Source organism: Rana temporaria, unplaced genomic scaffold, assembly GCF_905171775.1.
Source record: "Rana temporaria unplaced genomic scaffold, aRanTem1.1, whole genome shotgun sequence".
In the NCBI taxonomy this organism is placed as follows: domain Eukaryota; kingdom Metazoa; phylum Chordata; class Amphibia; order Anura; family Ranidae; genus Rana; species Rana temporaria.
Window position 1 is genome coordinate 17,501 of NW_024404665.1, and position 13,652 is coordinate 31,152.

A 13,652-nucleotide genomic window follows, 5' to 3' on the forward strand; every position below is an offset into this window, starting at 1 on the left:
ACACTTGGTCGGTGTAGGTGACACGTGATCGGGGTAGGTGAGGTGCGGTCGGGGTAGGTAAGGTGCGGTCGGGGTAGGTAATGCGCGGTTGGAGTATGTGATGTGCGGTCGGGGTAGGTGACACTCGGTCGGTGTAGGTGACGCGCGCTTGGTGTAGGTGACGCGCCATTCTGCATTCTATTAATAAAGTTTTCTTTGTTGCGGTGCAGGTGGGGTTCTGGCACTTCGCACACTCCTTTGTGCGGGGGAATTGGCGGAATGAGGGCGAGAGCACGTTCTCTCTGCTGGCGAAGAGCTGCCATGACATCGACCTCATCTGCTATTGGATGGGAAAACAAAGGTACAGTGATGTCATCTTTCCCAGAGTGGGCGGGGTCTGTAGATCTGTGTTCCACGTTAAGCTCCTCCCTTGTCTCCCTCCTCCAGGTGTATGAAGGTGTCGTCGTTCGGGTCGCTCTCCCACTTCACCAAGGAGAACAAAGTAAGTGCGCCCCCCGCTATGTCCTCTGGGGAGGGATCTCATGACTATAAGTATGGGGGGAGGGGAGGGGGAGGGGCAGAGCGGTGTATCAGTCAGCGGGATCACAGAATGAATAGTGTGGAGATGAGAGGCGGGTGTCGGATGGAAGGCGGGTCATGTCACCTATGGGTGTGCCGGGGGGGGAGGGGCCGTTGTGCTGTCATTGGATAGCGCTCTGTCACTATCTGCCCGCAGCACCGCCGCCGTATTTCCCGCCTTCCGTCTCTCCTCATCGCTCTCCATTGTTCTTGTGATAGAAGACGATACATTGTATACAGAATGTAATATTATTATCAGGAGACAAATAAGCCCCATAGAGTCAGGAGATGAAAGGAGGGACCTTCAACGGTGGCCCCTGATATCACCAAAGGGCCACACATGATGCTCAGTACATCAGATAATACAGGAGATGATCAGAGACTGCAGACATAGTACAGGAGATGGTCAGAGACTGCAGACATAATACAGGAGATGGTCAGAGACTGCAGACATAGTACAGGAGATGATCAGAGACTGCAGACATAATACAGGAGATGGTCAGAGACTGCAGACATAGTACAGGAGATGATCAGAGACTGCAGACATAGTACAGGAGATGATCAGAGACTGCAGACATAGTACAGGAGATGATCAGAGACTGCAGACATGGTACAGGAGATGATCAGAGACTGCAGACATAGTACAGGAGATGATCAGAGACTGCAGACATAGTACAGGAGATGATCAGAGACTGCAGACATAGTACAGGAGATGATCAGAGACTGCAGACATAATACAGGAGATGATCAGAGACTGCAGACATAATACAGGAGATGATCAGAGACTGCAGACATAATACAGGAGATGGTCAGAGACTGCAGACATAATACAGGAGATGGTCAGAGACTGCAGACATAATACAGGAGATGATCAGAGACTGCAGACATAGTACAGGAGATGGTCAGAGACTGCAGACATAGTACAGGAGATGATCAGAGACTGCAGACATGATACAGGAGATGATCAGAGACTGCAGACATAGTACAGGAGATGATCAGAGACTGCAGACAGAATACAGGAGATGATCAGAGACTGCAGACATAATACAGGAGATGGTCAGAGACTGCAGACATAGCACAGGAGATGGTCAGAGACTGCAGACATAATACAGGAGATGATCAGAGACTGCAGACATAGTACAGGAGAAGGTCAGAGACTGCAGACATAATACAGGAGATGATCAGAGACTGCAGACATAGTACAGGAGATGATCAGAGACTGCAGACATAATACAGGAGAAGGTCAGAGACTGCAGACATAGTACAGGAGAAGGTCAGAGACTGCAGACATAATACAGGAGATGATCAGAGACTGCAGACATAGTACAGGAGATGATCAGAGACTGCAGACATAATACAGGAGATGATCAGAGACTGCAGACATAATACAGGAGATGATCAGAGACTGCAGACATAGTACAGGAGATGATCAGAGACTGCAGACATAATACAGGAGATGATCAGAGACTGCAGACATAGTACAGGAGATGATCAGAGACTGCAGACATAGTACAGGAGATGATCAGAGACTGCAGACATAATACAGGAGATGATCAGAGACTGCAGACATAATACAGGAGATGATCAGAGACTGCAGACATAGTACAGGAGATGATCAGAGACTGCAGACATAGTACAGGAGATGATCAGAGACTGCAGACATAGTACAGGAGATGATCAGAGACTGCAGACATAGCACAGGAGATGATCAGAGACTGCAGACATAATACAGGAGATGGTCAGAGACTGCAGACATAGCACAGGAGATGGTCAGAGACTGCAGACATAATACAGGAGATGATCAGAGACTGCAGACATGATACAGGAGATGATCAGAGACTGCAGACATAGTACAGGAGATGGTCAGAGACTGCAGACATGATACAGGAGATGATCAGAGACTGCAGACATAATACAGGAGATGATCAGAGACTGCAGACATGATACAGGAGATGGTCAGAGACTGCAGACATGATACAGGAGATGATCAGAGACTGCAGACATGATACAGGAGATGATCAGAGACTGCAGACATAGTACAGGAGATGATCAGAGACTGCAGACATGATACAGGAGATGATCAGAGACTGCAGACATAATACAGGAGATGATCAGAGACTGCAGACATGATACAGGAGATGATCAGAGACTGCAGACATAGTACAGGAGATGGTCAGAGACTGCAGACATGATACAGGAGATGATCAGAGACTGCAGACATAATACAGGAGATGATCAGAGACTGCAGACATAGCACAGGAGATGATCAGAGACTGCAGACATGATACAGGAGATGATCAGAGACTGCAGACATAATACAGGAGATGATCAGAGACTGCAGACATGATACAGGAGATGATCAGAGACTGCAGACATAGTACAGGAGATGATCAGAGACTGCAGACATAGTACAGGAGATGATCAGAGACTGCAGACATAGTACAGGAGATGATCAGAGACTGCAGACATAGTACAGGAGATGATCAGAGACTGCAGACATGATACAGGAGATGATCAGAGACTGCAGACATAATACAGGAGATGATCAGAGACTGCAGACATAGCACAGGAGATGATCAGAGACTGCAGACATGATACAGGAGATGATCAGAGACTGCAGACATAATACAGGAGATGATCAGAGACTGCAGACATGATACAGGAGATGATCAGAGACTGCAGACATAGTACAGGAGATGATCAGAGACTGCAGACATGATACAGGAGATGATCAGAGACTGCAGACATAGTACAGGAGATGATCAGAGACTGCAGACATAGTACAGGAGATGATCAGAGACTGCAGACATAGTACAGGAGATGATCAGAGACTGCAGACATGATACAGGAGATGGTCAGAGACTGCAGACATAATACAGGAGATGATCAGAGACTGCAGACATAGCACAGCAGATGATCAGAGACTGCAGACATGATACAGGAGATGATCAGAGACTGCAGACATAATACAGGAGATGATCAGAGACTGCAGACATGATACAGGAGATGATCAGAGACTGCAGACATAGTACAGGAGATGATCAGAGACTGCAGACATGATACAGGAGATGATCAGAGACTGCAGACATAGTACAGGAGATGATCAGAGACTGCAGACATAGTACAGGAGATGATCAGAGACTGCAGACATAGTACAGGAGATGATCAGAGACTGCAGACATGATACAGGAGATGATCAGAGACTGCAGACATAGTACAGGAGATGGTCAGAGACTGCAGACATAATACAGGAGATGATCAGAGACTGCAGACATAGTACAGGAGATGATCAGAGACTGCAGACATGATAGAGGAGATGATCAGAGACGTGATCAATGATTGGGGTGTGACTCCGGGGTGTGATTGGTGTCATGGATCCAGAACCAGCAGATCACCTTTCCTCCAATCACGGATGCTTCTCTTTGTAGGAAGTGAATGGTAACATTGTATACACTTCGGGATCTCTAACCGTTTCCTGTGATTCTATTGTAGCCCAGTGGGGCCGGCAGCCGCTGTCTGGACTGCGCGGTGGAGGAGGCGTGTCCATACTCGGCGCAGAAGATTTATCTGAACAAGGTGAGTCCTCGGCCAATCAGGACAGCTGAAAATGCCGCTTGCTTGGCTGCCATGCCGATACGAATGTTTAATATAAACAATGGCCTCTTATTACGGAACAAATTGTCCCTTTTCTTGGTAATAATACACAATTTAGGGCCCCTTCACACGGCGCGCCGATCCGGTGATGGGAGATCTGGGAAAACACGGAGATCTGGGAATACACGGAGATGGGAGATAAGGGAATACATAGAGATAGGAGATCTGGGAATACACGGAATACACGGAGATGGGAGATCTGGGAATACACGGAGATGGGAGATCTGGGAATACACGGAGATGGGAGATCTGGGAATACAGGGAGATGGGAGATCTGGGAATACACAGAGATTGGAGATCTGGGAATACATGGAGATGGGAGATCTGGGAATACATGGATAAGGGAGATCTGGGAATACACGGAGATGGGAGATCTGGGAATACACGGAGATGGGAGATCTGGGAATACAGGGAGATGGGAGATCTGGGAATACACAGAGATTGGAGATCTGGGAATACACAGAAAATCTGGGAATACACGGAGATGGGAGATCTGGGAATACATGGATAAGGGAGATCTGGGAATACACGGAGATGGGAGATCTGGGAATACACGGAGATGGGAGATCTGGGAATACACGGAGAAGGGAGATCTGGGAATACACGGAGAAGGGAGATCTGGGAATACAGGGAGATGGGAGATCTGGGAATACACAGAGATTGGAGATCTGGGAATACACAGAAAATCTGGGAATACACGGAGATGGGAGATCTGGGAATAAATGGAGATGGGAGATCTGGGAATACATGGAGAAGGGAGATCTGGGAAAACATGGAGATGGGAGATCTGGGAAAACATGGAGATCTGGGAATACACGGAGATGGGAGATCTGGGGATACACGGAGATCTGGGAATACACAGAGATAGGAGATCTGGGAATACACAGAGATCTGGGAATACATGGAGATGGGAGATCTGGGAATACACAGAGATCTGGGAATACATGGAGATGGGAGATCTGGGAATACACAGAGATCTGGGAATACATGGAAAATGGAACACATGGAAAACACGGAGAAGGGAACACATGACAGCTGGTATCCCGGAGCTCAGACCTCTACAATGGACACTGTTAAAGGTCATTAATGGAATCTTTTGTGCCGAGTCGCTGCCATCTGTTCATTAGAGGCCGGCCTCCAGCAGAAGTGGAGGACACAGAAAGGGCCCAAGAAGTGCCATTGAATGGGGGAGAAAAGGAGGCGGCGGCGGCACACAATGGACCCGTGCCGTTTGGCGTCAGCCTAATACAAAACACTCACAATGCATCTGCTCAGCAGACGGCCGGAGCGCCCCGCGCCCCTTCCTTCTCTTTGTAATCTGACATCTGCTCAGGCTGTGCGACGGGAAATGTCTTCCCTGCTTGTGCCGCAATCTGTCTATTTAATGCTGTATGTGACGAATTCTACAAACATTAAGGGTGGTCAGAGGTGCGTTCATAGCCTGAGCAGCCTTCATTATAGTCCAACCAATGAGCAGCCTTCATTATGGTCTGACCAATGAGCAGCCTTCATTATAGTCTGACCAATGAGCAGCCTTCATTATGGTCTGACCAATGAGCAGCCTTCATTATAGTCTGACCAATGAGCAGCCTTCATTATGGTCATACCAATGAGCAGCCTTCATTATGGTCTGACCAATGAGCAGCCTTCATTGTGGTCTGACCAATGAGCAGCCTTCATTATGGTCATACCAATGAGCAGCCTTCATTGTGGTCTGACCAATGAGCAGCCTTCATTATAGTCTGACCAATGAGCAGCCTTCATTATAGTCTGACCAATGAGCAGCCTTCATTATGGTCCGACCAATGAGCAGCCTTCATTATGGTCCAACCAATGAGCAGCCTTCATTATGGTCCGACCAATGAGCAGCCTTCATTTTAAAGTGGCTATCGCAATAATCCAGTGAACTCACATGGAATCTTATGGGCTGTTTAGATGAATATTCTGGTGACAGGAAATCTCTAAATCTTCACATTGATACAATATCAGCGATCTGATTGGTCGGGTGATGAAGACGCATTGAAAGGATGACTTTGGGAGTAACGACCCGGAATCTTCACTCTCCCCCCAGGGACACTTTGGTTGGCCGGTAGCGGTGGTTTGCAGCAATGGCGTCTATGACATCGAGTCGCTGACCGACGCTTTGAAGACCGGTCCTTATGGGAGGTGTGTCTACGAATGTGACAACGACGTCTGCACCAATCAGGTAAGAGCACCGGTCACCTGTATATTGGGGGCGTCGCCTTCAGATTCCCCAAATACCTTTCTGAGGCTTTTCGGGTCCAATATTTGCAGGAAATGAATACCGGAGCAGCCGGGTGGCCGGTGGTTGGCGCTTTGTCTGGTGGCATTGTGGGTGGTTGGGGGGCATTGTGGAGGCTGAGGGCACCCAGGAGGCCTGGGGGCACTGTGGGGCACTATGAGTGCTAGGAGGCCCTGTGGGGGGCCTGGTGACACTGTGGAGGCTGCTCAGAGGGCCTGGGGGTACTGAGGGCCACTATGGGAGGCACTATGGAAGGCCGGGTGACACTGAGGGAGGTTTGGGGGCATTGTGGAGGCTGAGGGCTTTCAGGGGGTCTGGGGATACTGTGGGAGTTTGGGGGGCACTTTGAAGGCTGAGGGCGCTCAGAGGGCCTGGGGGTACTGTGGGCCGATTTGGAGTTGGGAGGCACTGTGGGAGGTTGGGGGGCACTGTGGAGTCTGAGGGCGCTCAGGAGGCCTGGGGGCACTGTGAGCCACTATGGGTGCTGGGAGGCACTGTGGGGGGCCTAGTGACACTGTGACGGGTTAAGGGGCACTGTGGAGGCTGAGGGCACTCAGAGAGCCTGGGGGTACTGTGGGCCACTTTGGGGTTGGGAGGCACTGTGGAGGCTGAGGGCGCTCAGGGGGGTCTGGGGTCGATGTGGGAGGCTGGGTGACACGGAGGGAGGTTGGGGGGCACTGTAAGCCACTACGGGTGCTGGGAGGCACTGTGAGGGGTTTAGGGGCACTATGGAGGCTTAGGGGGTCTGGTAGCGATGTGGTAGGCTGGGGGACACTAAGGGAGGTTTGGGGGGGGGTGTAAGCCACTATGGATGCTGGGAGGCACTGTGAGGGGCACTGTGGGAGGTTTGCGGGGCACTGTGGAGGCTGAGGGTGCTCAGGGGGGTCTGGGGGCAATGTGGGATGTTTGGGGGGCACTGTGGAAGGTTTTCGGGGCACTGTGGAGGCTGAGGGTGCTCAGGGGGGGTCTGAGGGCAATGTGGGATGTTTGGGGGGCACTGTGGAGGCTGAGGGCATTCAGGGGGGGTCTGAGGGTGATGGGGAGGCTGGGTGACACTGGAAGGTTTGCGGGGCGCTGTGGAGGCTGAGGGCGCGCAGGGGGGGTCTGAGGGTGATGGGGGAGGCTGGGTGACACCGTGGAAGGTTTGGGGGCACTGTGGAGGCTGAGGGTGCTCAGGGGCGGTCTGAGGGTGATGGGGGAGGCTGGGTGACACCGTGGAAGGTTTGGGGGCACTGTGGAGGCTGAGGGAGCTCAGGGGGGTCTGGGGGCGATGTGGGAGGCTGGGTGACACTGTGGGAGGTTTGTGGAGAACTGTGGAGGCTGAGGGAGCTCAGGGGGGTCTGGGGGCAATGTGGGATGTTTTGGGGGGCACTGTGGAGGCTGAGGGAGCTCAGGGGGGTCTGAGGGTGATGGGGGAGGCTGGGTGACACTGTGGAAGGTTTGGGGGCACTGTGGAGGCTGAGGGCGCTCAGGAGACCTGGGGGTACTGTGGACCCCTATGGGAGGGGGTACGTGTGAGATTAAGAGATCTGCAGTTGGCAGAGGGGAGGCTGAGCCTGGCAGTGGGCCGTGGCCTCGTGGTTGAGGAAAATAATAAATGTTGTATTTTCCAGGTGGTGAATATGGAGTTTGAAGGGGGGAAGACGGCTGCGTTCACAATGATGGCGTTCACTTATGAGCTCGGAGTGAGGAGCACCACCATCTACGGGACGAAGGTAAATGTGAATGGAAAAACACCGACTGCTTCTCTTCTCATGAGAACCACCAATCAGAACGCTGCTGCAGTGACTAGAACGTCGCGAGTAACTGTTCCGTGAAATAATAGTAAGCGGTGTGATGTATCGGGATTGGACGCCGTTTTTCGTAGTGTACAGCAATTGGCCGCACAATCAATCCGTCTCACTGGTGGGAATGAGTCCTTAAAGAGTAACTCCACCTCTGATAAAAAGAAAGCCCCTCCCCCTCGGGGTGGTCTCTGTACATTGCTGGGAATAAACCCCTCCCCCTCTGGGCGATCTCTGTGCATTGCCGGGAATAAACCCCTCCCCCTCGGGGTGATCTCTGTACATTGCGGGGAATAAACCCCTCCCCCTCGGGGTGATCTCTGTACATTGCGGGGAATAAACCCCTCCCCCTCTGGGTGATCTCTGTACATTGCGGGGAATAAACCCCTCCCCCTCTGTGTGATCTCTGTACATTGCGGGGAATAAACCCCTCCCCCTCTGGGTGATCTCTGTACATTGCAGGGAATAAACCCCTCCCCCTCGGGGTGATCTCTGTACATTGCAGGGAATAAACCCCTCCCCCTCGGGGTGATCTCTGTACATTGCGGGGAATAAACCCCTCCCCCTCGGGGTGATCTCTGTACATTGCAGAGAATAAACCCCTCCCCCTCTGTGTGATCTCTGTACATTGCAGGAAATAAACCCCTCCCCCTCTGGGTGATCTCTGTACATTGCGGGGAATAAACCCCTCCCCCTCTGGGTGATCTCTGTACATTACGGGGAATAAACCCCTCCCCTCGGGGTGATCTCTGTACATTGCAGGGAATAAACCCCTCCCCCTCTGGGTGATCTCTGTACATTGCAGGGAATAAACCCCTCCCCCTCTGGGTGATCTCTGTACATTGCAGGGAATAAACCCCTCCCCCTCTGGGTGATCTCTGTACATTGCGGGGAATAAACCCCTCCCCCTCGGGGTGATCTCTGTACATTGCGGGGAATAAACCCCTCCCCCTCTGGGTGATCTCTGTACATTGCAGGGAATAAACCCCTCCCCCTCTGGGTGATCTCTGTACATTGAGGGGAATAAACCCCTCCCCCTCGGGGTGATCTCTGTACATTGCGGGGAATAAACCCCTCCCCCTCGGGGTGATCTCTGTACATTGCGGGGAATAAACCCCTCCCCCTCGGGGTGATCTCTGTACATTGCGGGGAATAAACCCCTCCCCCTCTGGGTGATCTCTGTACATTGCGGGGAATAAACCCCTCCCCCTCGGGGTGATCTCTGTACATTGCAGGGAATAAACCCCTCCCCTCTGGGTGATCTCTGTACATTGCAGGGAATAAACCCCTCCCCCTCTGGGTGATCTCTGTACATTATGGGGAATAAACCCCTCCCCCTCGGGGTGATCTCTGTACATTACGGGGAATAAACCCCTCCCCTCGGGGTGATCTCTGTACATTGCAGGGAATAAACCCCTCCCCCTCGGGGTGATCTCTGTACATTGCGGGGAATAAACCCCTCCCCCTCGGGGTGATCTCTGTACATTGCAGGGAATAAACCCCTCCCCTCGGGGTGATCTCTGTACATTGCAGGGAATAAACCCCTCCCCCTCTGGGTGATCTCTGTACATTGCAGGGAATAAACCCCTCCCCCTCTGGGTGATCTCTGTACATTGCAGGAAATAAACCCCTCCCCCTCTGGGTGATCTCTGTACATTGCGGGGAATAAACCCCTCCCCCTCTGGGTGATCTCTGTACATTGCAGGGAATAAACCCCTCCCCTCGGGGTGATCTCTGTACATTGCAGGGAATAAACCCCTCCCCCTCTGGGTGATCTCTGTACATTGCAGGGAATAAACCCCTCCCCCTCTGGGTGATCTCTGTACATTGAGGGGAATAAACCCCTCCCCCTCTGGGTGATCTCTGTACATTGCGGGGAATAAACCCCTCCCCCTCTGGGTGATCTCTGTACATTGCAGGGAATAAACCCCTCCCCCTCTGGGTGATCTCTGTACATTGAGGGGAATAAACCCCTCCCCCTCGGGGTGATCTCTGTACATTGCGGGGAATAAACCCCCTCCCCCTCGGGGTGATCTCTGTACATTGCGGGGAATAAACCCCTCCCCCTCGGGGTGATCTCTGTACATTGCGGGGAATAAACCCCTCCCCCTCTGGGTGATCTCTGTACATTGCGGGGAATAAACCCCTCCCCCTCGGGGTGATCTCTGTACATTGCGGGGAATAAACCCCTCCCCTCGGGGTGATCTCTGTACATTGCGGGGAATAAACCCCTCCCCCTCGGGGTGATCTCTGTACATTGCAGGGAATAAACCCCTCCCCTCTGGGTGATCTCTGTACATTGCAGGGAATAAACCCCTCCCCCTCTGGGTGATCTCTGTACATTGCGGGGAATAAACCCCTCCCCCTCTGGGTGATCTCTGTACATTGCAGGAAATAAACCCCTCCCCCTCTGGGTGATCTCTGTACATTATGGGGAATAAACCCCTCCCCCTCTGGGTGATCTCTGTACATTGCTGGGAATAAACCCCTCCCCCTCGGGGTGATCTCTGTACATTGCGGGGAATAAACCCCTCCCCCTCGGGGTGATCTCTGTACATTGCAGGGAATAAACCCCTCCCCTCTGGGTGATCTCTGTACATTGCAGGGAATAAACCCCTCCCCCTCTGGGTGATCTCTGTACATTATGGGGAATAAACCCCTCCCCCTCGGGGTGATCTCTGTACATTGCGGGGAATAAACCCCTCCCCCTCTGGGTGATCTCTGTACATTGCGGGGAATAAACCCCTCCCCCTCTGGGTGATCTCTGTACATTGCGGGGAATAAACCCCTCCCCCTCGGGGTGATCTCTGTACATTGCAGGGAATAAACCCCTCCCCCTCTGGGTGATCTCTGTACATTGCAGGGAATAAACCCCTCCCCCTCTGGGTGATCTCTGTACATTATGGGGAATAAACCCCTCCCCCCTCTGGGTGATCTCTGTGCATTGCAGGGAATAAACCCCTCCCCCTCTGGGTGATCTCTGTACATTACGGGGAATAAACCCCTCCCCCTCTGGGTGATCTCTGTACATTGCGGGGAATAAACCCCTCCCCCTCTGGGTGATCTCTGTACATTGCAGGGAATAAACCCCTCCCCCTCGGGGTGATCTCTGTACATTGCGGGGAATAAACCCCTCCCCCTCTGGGTGATCTCTGTACATTGCAGGAAATAAACCCCTCCCCCTCGGGGTGATCTCTGTACATTGCTGGGAATAAACCCCTCCCCCTCTGGGTGATCTCTGTACATTGCGGGGAATAAACCCCTCCCCCTCTGGGTGATCTCTGTACATTGCAGTGATTAAACCCCTCCCCCTCTGGGTGATCTCTGTACATTGCGGGGAATAAACCCCTCCCCTCTGGGTGATCTCTGTACATTATGGGGAATAAACCCCTCCCCCTCTGGGTGATCTCTGTACATTGCGGGGAATAAACCCCTCCCCCTCTGGGTGATCTCTGTACATTGCAGGGAATAAACCCCTCCCCCTCGGGGTGATCTCTGTACATTGCAGGGAATAAACCCCTCCCCCTCGGGGTGATCTCTGTACATTGCGGGGAATAAACCCCTCCCCCTCTGGGTGATCTCTGTACATTGCAGGAAATAAACCCCTCCCCCTCGGGGTGATCTCTGTACATTGCTGGGAATAAACCCCTCCCCCTCTGGGTGATCTCTGTACATTGCAGGGAATAAACCCCTCCCCCTCTGGGCGATCTCCGTACATTGCAGGGAATAAACCCCTCCCCCTCTGGGTGATCTCTGTACATTGCGGGAATAAACCCCTCCCCCTCGGGGTGATCTCTGTACATTGCAGGGAATAAACCCCTCCCCCTCGGGGTGATCTCTGTACATTGCAGGGAATAAACCCCTCCCCCTCGGGGTGATCTCTGTACATTGCAGGGAATAAACCCCTCCCCCTCGGGGTGATCTCTGTACATTGCGGGGAATAAACCCCTCCCCCTCTGGGTGATCTCTGTACATTGCAGGGAATAAACCCCTCCCCCTCGGGGTGATCTCTGTACATTGCGGGGAATAAACCCCTCCCCCTCTGGGTGATCTCTGTACATTGCAGGGAATAAACCCCTCCCCCTCGGGGTGATCTCTGTACATTGCGGGGAATAAACCCCTCCCCCTCTGGGTGATCTCTGTACATTGCTGGGAATAAACCCCTCCCCCTCTGGGGGATCTCTGTACATTGCAGGGAATAAACCCCTCCCCCTCGGGGTGATCTCTGTACATTGCAGGGAATAAACCCCTCCCCTCGGGGTGATCTCTGTACATTGCGGGGAATAAACCCCTCCCCCTCTGGGCGATCTCTGTACATTGCGGGGAATAAACCCCTCCCCCTCTGGGCGATCTCTGTACATTGCGGGGAATAAACCCCTCCCCCTCTGGGTGATCTCTGTACATTATGGGGAATAAACCCCTCCCCCTCGGGGTGATCTCTGTACATTGCAGGGAATAAACCCCTCCCCCTCTGGGTGATCTCTGTGCATTGCCGGGAATAAACCCTTCCCCCTCTGGGTGATCTCTGTACATTGCGGGGAATAAACCCCTCCCCCTCTGGGTGATCTCTGTACATTGCGGGGAATAAACCCCTCCCCCTCTGGGCGATCTCTGTACATTGCAGGGAATAAACCCCTCCCCCCGGGGTGATCTCTGTACATTATGGGGAATAAACCCCTCCCCCTCGGGGTGATCTCTGTACATTGCAGGGAATAAACCCCTCCCCCTCGGGGTGATCTCTGTACATTGCAGAGAATAAACCCCTCCCCCTCTGTGTGATCTCTGTACATTGCAGGAAATAAACCCCTCCCCTCGGGGTGATCTCTGTACATTGCGGGGAATAAACCCCTCCCCCTCTGTGTGGTCTCTGTACATTGCAGGAAATAAACCCCTCCCCCTCTGGGTGATCTCTGTACATTACAAGGAATAAACCCCTCCCCCTCTGGGTGATCTCTGTACATTATGGGGAATAAACCCCTCCCCCCTCTGGGTGATCTCTGTACATTGCCGGGAATAAACCCCTCCCCCTCTGGGTGATCTCTGTACATTGCAGGAAATAAACCCCTCCCCCTCTGGGTGATCTCTGTACATTGCAGGGAATAAACCCCTCCCCTCTGGGTGGTCTCTGTACATTGCAGGGAATAAACCCCTCCCCCTCTGGGTGGTCTCTGTACATTGCAGGGAATAAACCCCTCCCCCTCTGGGCGATCTCTGTACATTGCAGGGAATAAACCCCTCCCCCCTCTGGGTGATCTCTGTACATTGCGGGGAATAAACCCCTCCCCCTCTGGGTGATCTCTGTACATTGCTGGGAATAAACCCCTCCCCCTCTGGGTGATCTCTGTACATTGCGGGGAATAAACCCCTCCCCCTCTGAGTGATCTCTGTACATT

The 13,652-nt window shown here is 52.5% G+C and overlaps 1 protein-coding gene across 1 annotated transcript in view; it reads left to right on the forward strand.

The window, feature by feature from the left end:
- The window catches only part of LOC120922823 (uncharacterized oxidoreductase YjhC-like), a gene marked incomplete at its 5' end in the record, with an annotated part of 23,191 nt that extends 14,884 nt beyond the window's left edge, over positions 1 to 8,307 (forward strand). The window contains 5 exons of the mRNA XM_040334839.1: positions 210 to 340; positions 427 to 481; positions 4,051 to 4,134; positions 6,284 to 6,418; positions 8,089 to 8,307. Of these exons, the coding sequence (XP_040190773.1) occupies positions 210 to 340; positions 427 to 481; positions 4,051 to 4,134; positions 6,284 to 6,418; positions 8,089 to 8,292 (609 nt within the window). The remainder of the gene's footprint in view (positions 1 to 209; positions 341 to 426; positions 482 to 4,050; positions 4,135 to 6,283; positions 6,419 to 8,088) is intronic.
- Positions 8,308 to 13,652: the final 5,345 nt, after the last annotated feature.